Source organism: Symphalangus syndactylus, chromosome 8 (assembly GCF_028878055.3).
Source record: "Symphalangus syndactylus isolate Jambi chromosome 8, NHGRI_mSymSyn1-v2.1_pri, whole genome shotgun sequence".
NCBI classification, from domain to species: domain Eukaryota; kingdom Metazoa; phylum Chordata; class Mammalia; order Primates; family Hylobatidae; genus Symphalangus; species Symphalangus syndactylus.
In genome coordinates this window covers 144938409-144954631 of record NC_072430.2, presented here as the reverse complement: position 1 = coordinate 144954631, position 16223 = coordinate 144938409, and the positions used below count along the sequence as shown (strand labels likewise).

The 16223-nt window shown below is 56.5% G+C and overlaps 1 protein-coding gene across 20 annotated transcripts in view; it reads left to right on the top strand.

Annotated features, from left to right (window-relative positions):
* Positions 1–16223, top strand: part of ANKMY1 (ankyrin repeat and MYND domain containing 1) — a 96923-nt gene that overhangs the window by 46362 nt on the left and 34338 nt on the right. For 10 of the 20 annotated variants that reach the window (XM_063645324.1, XM_063645328.1, XM_055291178.2 and 7 more), the window contains 6 exons: positions 2289–2429; positions 3228–3368; positions 5843–5950; positions 7591–7722; positions 14804–14917; positions 15246–15411. In XM_063645324.1, coding sequence (XP_063501394.1) covers positions 2289–2429; positions 3228–3368; positions 5843–5950; positions 7591–7722; positions 14804–14917; positions 15246–15411 — 802 coding nt within the window. The remainder of the gene's footprint in view (positions 1–2288; positions 2430–3227; positions 3369–5842; positions 5951–7590; positions 7723–14803; positions 14918–15245; positions 15412–16223) is intronic. The other 10 variants (XM_055291187.2, XM_055291174.2, XM_063645327.1 and 7 more) reach the window with 6 other exon arrangements.

Below are 16223 nucleotides of genomic sequence, written 5' to 3'. Positions count from 1 at the left end.
TGTACTTTTGATATTAATGTTTAATTTATAGAAAAACTCTGAACTAATTTTATCCCTCAGAATTGCCCCTTGCAATCTCATGTGCTCACCTCTTTTACGATAGTCTCTGGGCCTAGAGGGATTGAATAGTTTTAATTTCTGGCCCTGTGTCTCACAAGAGCTGTTCATTTTGATGGGCACCTTCTGCCAGGTCTGAAGACCAGCAAGAGCAGAACGTCAGCACTGTGGCAGACACAAGTCCCAGTGCTCATGCTCTGTGCCCATGCATGCCCATCCACTGATAACCCAGGGAGATGTCTGGGCATCTGAGGCAGAGGGCAGGGCAGGTTCCAGGCAGCTGCTGACTCCCAGGAGGAGTGGGACTCTCAGGGTTGCCTCCCTCCACCATGCTGCACAGTTGTGGCTTCAAGTCCCACTCTAACTGCCAGTCTCACCTGGACCTGGCAGTAGTCCAGGGGTTTCTTTGCTCTTCAGTGCATTTTGCACCTTGTCGCTTCCTCTTGGATTCTTTCTGTGCTCTCTGCAGAGTGTCATTGGACATCCTCGTGGAGAGGATCCGTGGTGGGAAACTGAGCCCTCATGTTACTGAAAATGTCACCATGTTACCCTCTTGATTGAACAATAGATTAGCTAGATACAGAATTCTGGGTTCCAAACTGTTTTCCCTTAGACCTTTGAAGGTCCTGCCTCACTGTCTTCTGTCCTTCCGGGACTTGTGGGACTTAATGAGAAGTGCGATGCCCCCCTGCCTCCTGTGTCTATGTAAGGGTTAATTCCCTCCCTCCTTATTAAGTCACCTTAGCACTGGGTCAGAGCTGTGGGTCTGTGAAGTTTTCTTGCATTATTTCTCTAGTATTTCTCTCCATTGTGCTCTCCCTACTGTCCTGGAGCTCCTACCTGAGAGATGTTAGAACTCCAGCTCTCTCTCTCATGTCCCCTGATTTTGTTTTGGAGTGCTTTATATGTCTTTGCGCTTCTGCTGTTTTGGGAATTTCGTCAACTTAATTGTTTCCCGATTCACCCCTCAGCTGGGTTGGTTCTGTTATTAGCTTAGTTGTTGCTGTTGCTGCTGCTGTTTTAGGGGTGACATAACATGTAAGGAGAGTGTGGCCTCCGGCTGACTGTCGTAGATGCACGGCCCCGTGCGCCTCCTGGTGGCCTGGGCTGCGGTTACCATGGAGCAGTGGGCTGTGGTTACCATGGAGCAGTGGGCTGCGGTTACCATGGAGCAGTGGGCTGCCCATACTCCCCTTGCCTGCTTGGGTCTGCGTCCCTCTGGGGTCAGTAGATTGTCACCTGCAGCACCGGCCTCCCCACCATCAGGCGATGCCTGCATTGTAGTCTCGTTTCTCTCCTCTCACTGCATGCCTCTGCTGGGTGTGGATGCTGCTGGCCCTGGTCATGCTTGAGGCTGTGGGGGTTGGGCTGTGTGGAGGTCCCAGGGACTGCTGTCAAGCTGGGAGAGTACTGCTCCTCCTGGGAGTCAGCAGCTGCCTGGAACCTGCCCTGCCCTCCGCCTCAGATGCTCCGGCCATCTCTCTCGGTCACCAGTGGATGGGCATGCATGGGCACACCCAGCTGCTCTCTCCAAGTTCCTCTGGCTAGTCCTCATGCTGGTGGCTCTTCCCACCATCCAGGCTCACCTGTCTCCCCCTCAGGGGTCCCTCCTGGGTTCTTTTCTCTTTCCTGTTTGAGTGAGGCTGGTCTTTAAGGGAGTGGGGAGCATCTCTTGACCCAAAGCCCACTGTCCATTCTCAGCCGGGCTCTCCCTTAGGATGGCAGGGCTGCCTCCAGAGGACAGGGCCCCTATGAACACCTCTGTGTCACTGCTGCACAGCGGTGGCCACTATGGATGCTGTCAGCTGATGGCTGGGGACACTGTGAGTGGAGAATGGACAGGTCAGGGGCTGGAGTCGGGAGGCCACTCAGGAGCTGCATGGCCGTTAATGTGGTGGGCCTGGCAGGGCAGGGAGGGGCCTTTCTTAGAGGAAGCTGCGGACAGTGGCTTAAAATCACACTGGTTCAGGGTGGACCTTCCTACCTGTGGCCCTGGCAGACAGAGGCATATTAGGCATTGGAAGCAACATGTGTGGCTTGCTCAGCGTGTTGGGAGCTTTGCCCACACTGCCTTCAGGGACCAGTATCCTGCATGTTGTGGGGCAGGTGAGGCTGAGAATGGTGCCCTCGGAGTCTCAGCCATTTCCCTGGCATTTGGGTCCCTCAGGTACCTCACCTGTCTCTCCCTGTGAGCATGTGCCTCACTGCCCACTCTGGTGTTTCCTCTGTAGCTGGGCACCCTGACACCACTCCATATCGCTGCCGCCCTTCCTGGGGAGGAGGGCGTACAGATTGTGGAGCTGCTGCTGCATGCCATCACCGATGTGGACGCCAAGGCATCCGACGAGGATGACACTTACAAGCCCGGCAAGGTGTGTGCCTCGCCACCTGGGTAGGGGTATGGGGCTTTGGCCAGGTGTGCCTGGACGGGTTCACACACTATGCCTAGCCTGTGCTCGCTGAGCATGATGGGCCTCCTGGCTTGGGGCTCAGGCAGTGGAGATCCTGCATAGAAACAACCCGTCCAGATGACAGCCTTAGCCAGTGAGCTTGTTTTGATATCAAGAGGCAAAAATGGTTGATTGGAATGAGTTAAGAACTTGATTATTCAGGCAGTCCACAGGGTGTGGGGGTCCCCATGAGGACCTTTTGCAGATAACTCCATCTCACACCTTTCTGAAGGTTCATAATTGCAGACAGAGGCCAGTTCCATGTCCCCAGGGCCTCCTCCAGGCCGAAGCCATCCTGTCCCACCAGGCCCTACCAAGCTCCAAAAGACCCCCAGTCATGGGCCATGAGGCCATGTCTTCCTTCCTCCACAAGGGGATGAGCCCCTTGAGGGCAGGAGCTCGGAGGCTTTCAGTTGCCGGCACACAGCAGAAGCCACTGAGCACACGAACATGCTGGACGTGGGTGTGGGCAGCTCACCGTGTGGGGGACCCGGGAGGGGAAGGCACAGAATGGCTCTGACCCTTGTGGATGTTGGGGTGTCTCAGGGACAGGCATACAGGGGACAGGCTCGAAGAAAGTCAGGCATCTGCCTTCAAGAGGGTTTCGCAGGGTGAGACTCCAGACCCGCAGTCTGGGGAGGAAGCTCTCTTGCTTCGTTTGCCTTCCCATGGGCACACAGCAGGTCCGTGGGCACTGGCGGAGCCCTCCATTTTACACAGCTGGACCTGCTGCCCTCAAGTCTGAAGCTCAGCAATGAGCCAGGCCCTCCCCAAGCCTACTATGGCACGGACACAGCCCTCCCCAAGGAGGGGGGCAGGACGGCTCTGCACGTGGCCTGCGAGCGGGAGGACGACAGCAAGGTGAGGGTAGCCAGGGCCTGGCGGGGGCACAGGGCTGCCCAGCGGTGGGGCCACCTTCCAGGGCCTTGTGTCCCCCAGAAGCACATGTCCTCATGCTGAGTCTTAGGCAGAAGCCAGGGAGCGTGGAAGGATGGGGAGGGAAGCAAGGCAAGGCGGGAGGACGGGATTTCACACTCACACCCACACATGCATGCGTGCGCATGGGGCCTGGGTGGCGGCATGTCTACTTCTTACCACAGGGCCTGGTCAGACATGTTTGGGAGCCTCTGGCCTGGGCTGTGACTGTCTGGTGCTGCCGACCCTCCTCTGTCATCCTCATGTGTCTCTGACTCAGGACCCCAGGGTTGGTCTCATCTTCCAGAGCCCTGGGCAGTGCGCTGCTGGCCCTGTGGCCGCTGCCTCCTGCCTGCCTTGGGGGTTAATTCCTACCAAGTTGGGTGTGGGAACCACTCTGAGGATGCCCAGCGGCTGGGGTGGATGCGGGGAAACTGAGGCCAAGTCTCAGCTTTGCCATGTGGCAGCAGATGCAGCCCAAGCCAGTTTGGCCACGGAGCCCATGGCACACTGAGCCTCAGTTTACCCACTTACAAATGAAATTAATGATCCTGGGCCTTCAGCAAGATGGTAACTTGTGTGGTCCTGACATGAGCGTGAGGATGAGTGTGCGGGAGTGCTGTGTGTGCGAGTGGGCATGTGGGTGACAGTGGGATGGGGATGGGCAGACGGAGGTGGGGAGGTGGGGGCACTGACAGGCCTCCCTGCTTCAGAACATCCCTGTCTGGTCAGAGCCTCCTTGGAGGGTAGGGAGAAGGAGCAGGTCTGTTGGGGGGTCTTCTTGGGGCCAGGCACTCTGCCCTGACTAGACCACCTGAAGGGTGGCAGGAACTCACGTTAGGAATGAACAGTGAGGCTCCAAGAAGGCAGCTGGTCAAGGCCCCCACCGTGAAGGACGAGGCCTGGGCAGTGAACACAGGGCTTTCTGTTCGCATGCTTATGTCCTGATGACAGATTGGGAAAGTTGTGGGGAAATAAAAGGAAACACTGAATGTGGCACTATCATTGGGTACAGGACAGACTGGCAGGTGGAACTTCAGTGCTGCGGGCGTGATGGCTGCAGCAGTCCAGCCATCACATCTGTATCCCAGAAGGGAGGGGAAAGGGGTCACTTTCCCAGGAGCCCCTCAGTAGACTTCTGTGGGCACCTCCTTGGCCTGGCCAGCAAGGCTGCGGGAAAGGGGAGTGTGCATGGTGGTTGGGCCAGCCAGACATGGGGTCTGCCGCATCTGAGGGGCACAGTCCCAGCAGAGCACTGGGAGAGGGAGCTGGGCCAGAGAAGAGTCCCTGCAGTGGGGGAGGAGGAGTCGCAGAGGTCAGGTCCTAGTGAACACTTCTGGGAGAAGAGGAGGAAGAGAAGGGAGCAGCTGAGGATTGCACAGTGGGACGTTCTGACAGGGGAGCAAGGATGAGAGAATGGACAGGAAAACAGAGGGGTTCCTGGGGAGGAGTCAGGGAGGTGGGAAGGGCAGGGATGGGGGAGGAGGGCAGGAGGCAGGGAGGCAGGAAGGGCAAGGATGTGGTGAGGAGGGCAGGGAGGCAGGAAGGGCAAGGATGTGGGGAGGCAAGCAGGGAGGCAGGGAGGGCATGGATTGGGGAGGAGGGCAGGGAGGGCAAGGACTGGGGGAGGAGGGCAGGGAGGACAAGGATTGGGGAGGAGGGCAGGTAGGGCAAACATTGGGGGAGGAGGGCAGGGAGGGCACGGATTGGGGAGGAGGGCAGGGAGGGCAAGGATTGGGGAAGGAGGGCAGGGAGGGCAAGGATGGGAAGACGAGGGCAAGGAGGCAGGGAAGCGGGGGCAGGGGGGCAGGGAGGCAGGGAGGGCAAGAATGGGGAAGGAGAGCAGGGAGACAGGGAGGAAGGGAGGACAGGGACGGGGGAGGAGGACAGGGAGGCAGAAGGGCATGGATGAGGGAGGAGAGCAGGAGGCAGGGAGGGCAGGGAGGCATGGACGGGGCTGCCCTCCTGGTGCAGAGAGTGCTCCACCAGCCGAGGGTGGGGCTCTTTACACTCAGGCCGTCCTCTACGATCACTGAGCCCTGGTGGAGGAGGTGCTCCTCCAGTCACACCTGCTGTATGCCAGGACCTGCCACGTGGTCATGTGGTCCATACTGTCCCTTGTCCTCTGAAAACAAACTTTAAATCAAGTTATGCATCAACGTCCTCCTACTTTTCCTTTGGAAATGATGAATGCTTAGAAAATATCTTCTCCATTTGAAGATCCATCCACCTCCCAACCCATTCATGTATCCATCTATGCATCCACAATTTTGAACACCTTGTGTCAGGCAAGGTAATGGTTGGCAGGAAGTAGCCGTTGAGTGACTACATTGATTTCATGGCATTTAAATTAATGACTACCATCAGGTGCGCCTTGTGGGTGGGGGTGCCTCTCTAACCTGTCATTTCTCCCCACCCAGTGTGCCAGGGACATAATCCGGCTCCTTCTATCCCACGGAGCAAATCCTAACCTGCTGTGGAGTGGCCACTCCCCGCTCTCCCTGTCCATTGCCAGTGGGAATGACCTGGTGAGCATGTTCTGTACCCACAGACCTGTGCACCTATGTGTTTCCATCTCCAGTGCCCACCCCACCAGTCTGCCATTGGGATTTGAAGTTGTTGGCCATTTATCCATCCATCCATCCATCCATCCATCCATCCATCCATCCATCCATCCACCCATCCACTCACCCACCCATCTATCCACCCAACTACCCATTCACTCACTCTTCCACTCACCTGTCTACCCATCCACCCATTCTTCCACCCATCCATCCACCTATCCACCCAACTTCTCATCCACTTATCCATCTACTCACCCATCCATCTACCCTCCACTCATCCATTCATCCATCCTTCCACCCACCCACTTATTCATCCTCTCATCCATCCATCTATACATCCATCCTTTTAACCAATCACTCATGTATCAACCCAACTACCTATCCACTCAACCGTTCACCCATCCATTCATTCACCTATTCACCCATCCATCTGTCCATCCATCCATCCATCCATCCATCCACCCACCTACCTACCTAGACATCATCATCCTTCATTCACCCAGTTGGAAGGATCTGCCGTCCACCCATTCATTCATTCATCCATCTATCACTTAACTGTTATTTACTGAGCATCTGCTATGTACCTGGCAGGCACCATTCTAGGCACTAGGTGTTGAATTAAACAGTCTCTGCTCTCAAGGATCCTATATTCTAGTTGGAGGAGCCAGATCATAAACTAGTATGTAACACAATTTCAGGAAATGACAAGTATTATGAAGAATATAAAGCTTGGTGAGAGGATGGAGAATGATGGGAAGGCAGGTTACTTTAGCAGGGTGGCATGAAACGCTCCTCAGATGAGGTGACATTTCAGCAGAGGTCTGCAAAAGCTGAAGGCATTCATAGGATTTGTGAACGCTGACATAGAATGGGGCTTCCAGGTGCTTCTGCAGAGGCCAGCATCTCTGCTCCCTGCTTCCTTCTCTCCTGCACGGAGTCATCCATTCAATAAGTCATGTGGGGCCCCTGCTCAGGGCTAGGCCCTGTTAGAGGCAGGGGTGTGGAGGGAAGAGAGCTTTGTTCTGAGGGGTAGAAGCTTGTGAGAGCCAAACACTAAGGACCCGTGTCTGGCCACGGCTGTCTTTCCTGGTTGGAATCTGAGCTGGTGGCTGGGCACACAGTAGGGAGAAGGGAGGTGTGCCTCCTTCTGTGTCTGGCCGAGTGGTCACAGTGACACTGGTGCTCCGATGCAGAGGCAGACAGCCTGGGCACCAGGCAAATGTGCTCCTAACCCTGTGCTGGGACTGGCCCCTGGGCTTGTCTCTGTGTGGGGCTGAAGAGCAAGATGGGAGCTGGGAACCATGCTGGAGAATCCCCATTTTGTCAGGGAACAGAGAAAGTGCTGGAACTGGCCCACCTGGGTGGAGTTCCAGCTCCTCCCTAACAGACCAGCCATGGGACCCTTCCCCGCCCAGCATCATCCTCTGTGGGACAGGCCAGCAGCGGGACCCACTGTGGGTAGGATCCATGGGAAGGGCCAGCGGTGGCCTCCATGAAGCCCCTGCTTTCAGGGGTTAGTTCTGAGTGGCCCAGCCCTGGGGCCTTCCTATCTGTCAGGGGAAGTGACATGGTGGCCACTGATGAGACTGTCTGTGTATGTCCAGGTTGTGAAGGAGCTCCTGACCCGGGGAGCTGACCCCAACTTGCCCCTGACCAAAGGCTTGGGCAGTGCCCTGTGTGTTGCCTGTGACCTGACCTATGAGCACCAGAGGAGCATGGACAGCAAGCTGGCCCTGGTGAGGGGCAGGAGGCTGGGGTGGCCCTGGTGAGGGGGTTTGAGGGTGGGGTGGCCCTGAGTGAGGGGTTGTGAGGGCTGGATGGCCCTGGGGAGGGGGGAGGGGAGTGGGTGGCCCTGGGTGAGGGGTTTAAGGGCTGGGTGGCCCTGGGTGATAGGGGTGTGAGGGCTGGGTAGCCCTGGTGAGGGGGACGGGAGGTTGGGGTGGCCCTGGGTGGGGGGAGGGAGGAGTGTGAGGTGGGCTGGCCCTGGGCATGGGGAATGGGGGTCTGGGGGTGGGGTCCTCATGGACTTCTCTGCCTGGCTGTCATTCCTGGCGGGCGGTGGGTCATTTGTTCTGTGTTCTCCAAGCCTTGGTGGTCTAAATAGTGGAGAAAGGACAAAATATTGTCTGCTTTTAGTATTTTACAGGCCTTAAAAAATATGAAGTGGCAAATCCACTCAGCAGACCAGACAAAAAAGTTCCCTGAAGTTTGTCTCAGTGAAAACAGGATTCAAGATAGACATAGGCCTCACCTTGGTCCAGCTACACAATTCTGGCTTTCTCAGTGGTCCACGCAGCTGCCGGGCGGGGGTTTGGGGCATTGTCTCTTGGCCACAGGGAGCGGCTTTCTTAGGTGGAAGCTCACACTCGGGAAATCCTGCCCGCGCTGGAGACACCTTCTGTCCTGAGCCCTAGGCACGTCCCTGGAGTGTCCCTCCCATGTGGCTCCGAGAAACTCTCAGTGGCTTTGGCTCAGGCAGGGCCTCCCTCTGTGCCCTGCTGCCTGCTGCCCTCTGCCCATGCCAGCTCTTCCTGTGCCTGCTGTGGGCACCACCCACGACCTTGCTTTCCTCAGTCCATCTTGGTACACACTTTGGTTCTTACCTGTGAGGGAGAAAAGGGAGGAAGGAGGAGGGGGGCGAGACTCAGGCGTCTGGAAGGCGGGGCAAGACTCAGGCACCTGGAAGAGGGGGCAAGACTCAGGCACCTGGAAGCGGGGGCGAGACCCAGGCGTTTGGAATGGGAGGGGCGAGACTCAGGCATCTGGAAGGGGGAGGGCGAGACTTAGGCGTCTGGAAGGTTGTTTGATGTCACAAAAGGGTAGCTTTACTTAAAAGAACTGAGACTTATCTTGAGATGCTGCTTCCAGATCTGATTTTAAGGCTCCTGTCCTTCTTCCTAAGACCCTGTTCTGTCTGGATAGACTAAGCGAGGGCGCAGAAGTCAGTTTTCTGTAGGCGGCAGAGGATGGAATGAAACAGTGTGTGTGGATAGTCAGCACCATTTCTGGACCTAGGGGCTGGGAGGGGCCCCCTAATGTTCTTTTGGAGCTTCATGGGCCCAGGATTGACGACCAGTCTCTTGTTCATCTAAGTCTGAGTAAATAGAGAAAGGACACGAGACGGGAGAGGCAGCTCAGGGGGCATCGTTGTTGTGTGTGGACGCTGAATGTGCCTTGAACATACAGAATAGCGCTTCGTCCAGGGTTGGGGGCTCCCAGCACCTCATCCGGGGTTAGGGGGCTTCCCAGCGACTTGTCCAGGGTTGGGGGCTCCCCAGCGCCTCGTCCAGGGTTAGGGGGCTCCCCAGCATCTTGTCCGGGGTTAGGAGGCTCCCCAGTGCCTCGTCCGGGATCAGGGGGCTCCCCAGTGCCTTGTCCAGGGTTGGGGGCTCCCCAGTGCCTCATCCGGGGTTGGGGAACCTGGTAGTGCTGCCAACCCTAACCATGCTGTCTGCTTCCACTAGATATTTAAGAAGGGGAAGGGCTCCTTTTTTTAAACCTCCCTTAAATGGTCTCATCTCTGACTGTTGTGCGCTGTGAGCTGACTCCTGGCCCTTTGCCGTGATCCTGGCCCTGACACCCGCCTGGCTTTCTGGGGCATCCAGGTGACCCCTACACACCGCGTATGTTCTCGCCCCAGACCTGAGATCAGCTGACTGGGCTTCGACTTCTTTATCTCATTACTGTTTGTTTCTTTACTAATTTTAATTCTTTTCAGACTCACAGAAAAGTTGGAAGCAGTAGTACAAGGGCACCCTGAGCCCTCACCTAGACCCACCACTTCTGAGTACCCGACCATGCCCCCGACTCTGGCCCTGTCTGTCTCTGTCTCCCCTGCCCTCCCCCTCAGCCAATGGACATGTTTCTCTTCAAGAGCCCGCTTTCAGTTCTTCTGGGAACTTGCCTGGAAGTGGGATGGCTGGGTCCTATGGTATAATCATTCTATGTTTAATTTTTTTTTTTTTGAGTTGGAGTCTCACTCTGTTGCCCAGGCTGGAGTGCAGAGGTGTGATCTCAGCTCATTGCAACCTCCGCCTCTCAGGTTCAAGCAATCCTCCTGCCTCACCCTCCCGAGTAGCTGGGATTTCAGGTGTGCGCCACCACACCCGGCTGATTTTTATATTTTTAGTAGAGACAGGATTTCACCATGTTCGTCAGGCTGGTCTTCAACTCCTGACCTCAGGTGATCTGCCCGCCTCGGCCTCCCAAAGTGCTGGGATTACAGGCCTGAGCCACCACGCCCGGCCATATGTTTAATGTTTTGAAGAACTTCCATACTGTTTCCATGGCAGCTGCACTGTTTCACGTTCTCACCAACAGTGCATAGAGTTCCAGTCACTCCAGACTATCACCAAGACTTGTTATTTTCTGTTTTTTTGATAGTAGCTATCCTAATGAATGCAAGATGGTATTTTATTGTGTGTGTGTGTGTGTGTGTGTGTGTGTGTGTGTGTGTGTGTGTTTTAAACAGAGTCTCACTCTGTCGCCCAGGCAGGAGTGCAGTGATGTGATCTCTGCTCACTGCAACCTCTACCTCCTGGGTTCAAGTGATTCTTGTTGGGATTACAGGCGCCCACCACCACACCCAGCCAATTTTTGTATTTTTAGTAGAGAGGGGTTTCGCCATGTTGGCCAGGCTGATCTCGAACTCCTGGCCTCAAGTGATCCACCTGTCTTGGCCTCCCAAAGTGCTGGGATTACAGGCGTGAGTCACCACACCCGGCCTTCACATTGTGGTTTTGATTTGTATTTCCCTAATGATTACTGATGTTGAACATCTTTTCATGTGCTTATTGGCCATTTATGTATCTTGCTTGGAGAAATGTCTATTCAACTCCTTTGGCAATTTTTGAATCTTTTTTTATTATTATTGAGTTTTAGGACATTTCTATCTATTCTAGATGTTAATCCCTTGTCGGGTATGTAATTTACAAATATTTTGATATACAAAAGTTTTTAATTTTCATGAAGTCCAGCTTGTCTTTTTTTTCTTTTGTTGCCTTTGCCTTTGGTGTCATAGCCAAGGAACGTCATGAAGCTTGTTCCTGTGTTTTCTTCTAGGAGTTTTATAGTTTCAGCTAGGAACTTTCACGAATACTTTTCCGTAGCCTCCTGGAGAATCTGGTGCTTTTCTCTATGATGCTTTCATGGGATCTGAGTCCATAGAGTCCCTGAAACCCTAGGGGTGCCCTGGCTTGGGGGCATATGTAAACGATGGTGCTGCAGGGACCCTTCTGCCAGAGGCCTGGGCTGCCTGGGTCCTGGCGGAGCCTCCATCTCCCACCACGTCTTGCTGTTCAGGCTGTGGCAGAACCTTGTTTCAGGGGCTCTTCCTCTGGGTGCTCCTGTGGCTGCTGCAGCAGACCATAGCCTGGGTGGCTGAAGCCACAGAAGGGAGCTGGCTCTGGTCCTGGAGGGTGGAGGCCGCGATCGAGGTGTTGCAGGGTTGCGACCCTGGTGCAGACCTCGCCGTGGCTTCTGGGGGCTTGGTGGCCACCTCTGCCCTCCTCAGCTCATGGTGTTCTCCCTGCATGCATGTCTGTCTCTGCAGCCAAACGTCCCTTCTTTAAAGACAATGGTCATATTGGACCAGGTACCACCCTAAGGTCCTCATGTTACTTTGATCATCTGCAGCGACCCTATGTCCAAATAAAGTCATGTTCACAGATCCCGGGGGTTAGGACTTCAGCTTACCTTTTTAGGGGACCCAACTGAACCCACCACACACGGCTTCGGTGTTTTCAGTCCTCTTCTCCTTTCTCTTTGGCTGCTGTTCTTGGCCTCGGCCCGTGGTGAGCACGTGGGACGCACAGGCCTGAGGTGGAGCTCGCTCAGGGTCTGGCGTCACCAGTCCTCCTGGATATTCTCACACTAAACTTTCTAAAGATTGTCCCAGAAATGAACGCGTGAAGCTCGAACCTTGACCCCGGGCCCCCTGACTCCCTGGGCCCCGCCATTTGGATGGCTGCAGGGTTCCACATTTGTCTTTGAACGGCCAAGGAAGGGGCTGCCAGAACATGGGTTAGCAGTGTCTGGAGAAAAGCCACTGCAGAAAGGAGCTTTCATCGCCAGGGGACCTTCAGAAAGTCCCTCACTCACTGTGGCTTTTCTATGACCTCCAGAGGGACAAAATCCTCTTCTCATGAACATTTCTAGCTCCTCTCACTGGGCAGCCTCTGCTTAGATATGGGACCCCAAATTTCCCTAATTTGAGAGCAGAGCAAGTCCCACTGAAGGATCCATGTTCAAGCCCACTGATCCTGAGAAACTCCTCAGAGACACACGCTGGGCTGGTCAGCCTCAGGCCGCCCCTTCCTCTCACCGGAAAGGCCCCAGCCTTCCCTCCCAGTGCTGTTCAGCAGGGTTTGCGGTCTCAGAGGCAGAGCCCCCTGGGCAGGGCTGGTTTCTAGAGTGTGCTGATGCCGCTGGGGTCTAAAGAGGTGTGGAGGACAGGGTCACTGGAGAGGCGGGCTCCAGGGATGGAGGGGCCAGCGTATCCAGCTGCAGCCGAGGGCGTGCCTGGGGAGCCTCAGCAGGGGGACGGGGTGCCTGGGGGTGTGGGGCGGAGGCAGTGATGTAGTTCAGATGCAGGGGATTGGGAGGTGAGGGTCTGGAGGAGAGCGTTGGCGAGTGAATGGTTTAGCACAGGGACAGCAAAGTGTATCTTGGTTCTCACCGTGGATGAGGTGGTCACTCCAGGCAGCCAGGGCCAGGGTGGGAAGATATTCTTGGTGAGCGACGGGCAGGTCAGCAGATGGGGAGGGGCTGTGGTGGGAGAGGAAGGGGTGAGGACATGGGACCTGCGGTGAGAAAGCCCCGGGCCGAAGCACACACTGCACACCCTGCTGGGGCTGGCTGTCCCCAGTGACTCCCAGGGGTTGGGGTCAGTGTGGAAGGGTCTGTGGAGACGTGGGAGCTGTGGGGATGCAGAGGTTCCCAGGAATGATGTTTGGGCAGAGGCTTCTGCTGGGATGTTGGGCCAGAGGGGAGAAGGTGCCCAGCAGGGTGAGACTAAGAGGTGAATCCCAGGTGCTGCCGAGTAGCCAGTCCTGGGAGCCTGGGGGTGGTGTGGGGTAGGGTGGCTGCATCACTGCCCTGGCAGACCTGTCCAGAGAAGCCATCCTGGTGCCAGGACTGAGTGAGGCCTGGGTGCCCTACATAGACAAGACTTGGGGGTGGGGGTGGGCTGGCAAGTCCCCCAGCAACATTGGGCGGGGAAGCGTTGATCCATCATCCACCCACCTGTCCATCACCACGCACCTGTGGCAGCCTGGACCCAGCCCTCGCTCACCAACCATCCTCCTACCTTTTCCTGAAAAAGATTTGATGAGGTGGTGGGGCCTCAGAGGGATGTCCAGCAGGGAACCGACTCATGGGACTTTTGGCAAGTTATCATGGCTTCAGCAGGAAGGAGATTCAAGAAGACGGGGGTCTCCTGGGTGGATCTGTGGGCTCCATCCTCGGGAGCAGTGGGAAACAGCCTCCTCCTCTGCCTAGCATAGGCCTTGCCTGGCCTCACTTGGCCTTGAGGAATCTGTGTATAACTCCACCCATGCCCCCACGTGCCAGGGAGTCAGCCATTCAGGCCAGGCTGGCCACTGGTGTTGGTGGCATTGGCCACTCCGCTATCCCGCACTGTGCCTGGTGCCATGGCCAAGGCGTTGTGCTCATGTGTTGCTGAGAATGCAGGGCTCCTGTGTTTGTGTGGAATGTGTGTTACGCATGTCACAGTGTGAGGATCTCACTGGGGGAGTCATGTTTCCCCGAATTATGGCCCTGCTTGCACTTGGCTAGCAAGGCACCCACGCACACAGCAGTGAGCCTTCCACAGATGATAGCCTGGTTTTCATCCATTCACACAGGCTGCCCTGAGTCTGCCAGGCCCCCTGATAGAACTTGCCTCCTCCCATGTCAGGAGGGGCAGCATCTTTAGATGATATTTGCTTTGGATGGGGTTGTTGTACCTATTGAGCCAGAGACCATTGCTGTGGTACGTTTGCCAGAAGTCAGGCACACATGCACACAGGTGCATGCATTCACACATTTGTCAGGCATACTTGCACTTACAAACACACATGCATGCCCTTATGCATGCACACACACTGGCCCCTACTCATGCACAGACACACATGCATGCACACACACATACTGTACACACACCTACATGCATGCAAGCACACTCACACCTACCCACCTATGAACATGCATGCACATACCCACACACTCACACCCACTAGCCCCACACGTGCAGACACACACACATACATCTACACGCCCACATACATGTAGGCACACTCACACCCACCCACCCATGAACACACATACACATACCCATGCATGCACACACACTGGCCTTCTGCCCCACACACATCTACATACAAGCATACGCGTGCACTCACTGTCTTGTTGAGCAACATGCCCCATGGCGTGTTGGGATCTGATGAAGAACAAGAGCTGCCTGGTGTCTGCCTTCATGTCACTGACAGCCTGAGGGGAGCAGGACTGTAATGGATGTCACAGACTCTATTGATTCTATGGGGCTGGGAGTTGGGTGCCAGGGTGGGCTCCCCGAGTTGTGGCCTAGCCTTGACTTCACTGTGACATCATTAGGGCGAGGCTCAGCCCCTACTCCTTGTCCAGGAGGTCAGCCCTGTCTCTGTCTCCCTCTCCCCGTTTGTCTCATGGGCATTCCCGCACACCTGCAAGGGTGGCCTCGGTAGGGACTGCAGGTGACCATGGCCCTTCTCAGGCGGTGCTTCTGCTGCTCCCAGTAGCTGGGGTGTCCTTGCGTGTTTGACCTGGTTCTGTTCTCCACAGATTGATCAACTCATCAGTCACGGGGCCGACATCCTGAAGCCTGTGATGCTCAGGCAGGGGGAAAAGGAGGCGGTGGGCACAGCCGTGGACTATGGCTACTTCAGATTCTTCCAGGTAGGTGGTGAGCCTCCCGGGAGGAAGGAGGGGGAGTGTGGGTCACGTGCAGGGCCCCCGGCTGGGGCATTAGCTTCTCTGGGGCAAAGCTGGGCTCAAGGTTCCTAGCGCCTCCCCCAGAGCAGCCCCTCGGCGGCAGAGGTGAACCCCGCAAAGTGCTGAGCTCATGCCAGGTGCAGCTGTATGTGCTCCCAGCTTTGTGTGTCTGTCTGGGTTCGTCCTCAGTTATACATCACAAGAGCCGAGAGGGGCCCTCGATCACCGAGAGTCACCCCAGCAGTGAGGGGCAGGCCCGGGACCCTGTGGTGACCCTGGTGTTCTGCTGCAGGACCGGAAGATTGCCCACTGCCCCTTCCACACGCTGATGCCGGCAGAGCGTGAGACGTTCCTGGCGCGGAAGCGGCTCCTGGAGTACATGGGCTTGCAGCTACGCCAGGCTGTCTTCGCCAAGGAGAGCCAGTGGGACCCCACGTGGCTGTACCTGTGCAAGAGAGGTGAGCAGTGGGCCCTGCTCTGCTCTGCTCCACAGGGCGGGGTTCCGGCCTCGTGCCTGGGGCTGTGATCCCTGGAGATCTGGACCCCCTGGGGCTCTGGAGGGGCCTTCCTGGGGCTGGGCTCGTCGGCGTGGCCCCTTTGTGTCCTGTCCTCCAAGGAGCTCGTGCAGGAGAGACTGAGAAGGGGGTCTGGACTGGGTTGGTGGCCTAGGGCCAGGGCACTAGAAGAGGAGTTGGTGGCCTAGGGCCAGGGCCCAGGTCAGAGGGGCCCCATGCCCAGGAGAGAACTAGGCACTGCTGCAGGAGCCCTGTCAGGACTGCCAGTCCATCCAGCATGGGGAATGTGGGCACGGGGCCTGGGGTGGTGCTCTCCTGCGTGGTCACACCCCTACAGGGTGCATCCTGCACACCCCCACATGTCCCCAGCTCCCCACATGCACCCGCTCCACAAATGCACCATCCACCTACTGATATCTACTCCCCCACATACCCACACCCACCCACCTAGTCACCCCCACATACCCACCCCCCACCCACCTGGTCACCCCCACCCCCACATACTCACTCCCCACCCCCACATCCCCACCCACCTACCCACCCCCACCCCCACATACTCTCCACCCCCACATCCCCACCCCCACATCCCCACCCACCTACTCACCCCCCACCCCCACATACTCCCCATCCCGACATCCCCACCCACCTACTCACTGCCACCCCCACCCCCACATACCCCCTCATGTTCCCACCCTCACATTTACCTACTCTTGTCTACCTTGCACACAGAGACCCACTTACACATCCACACACCG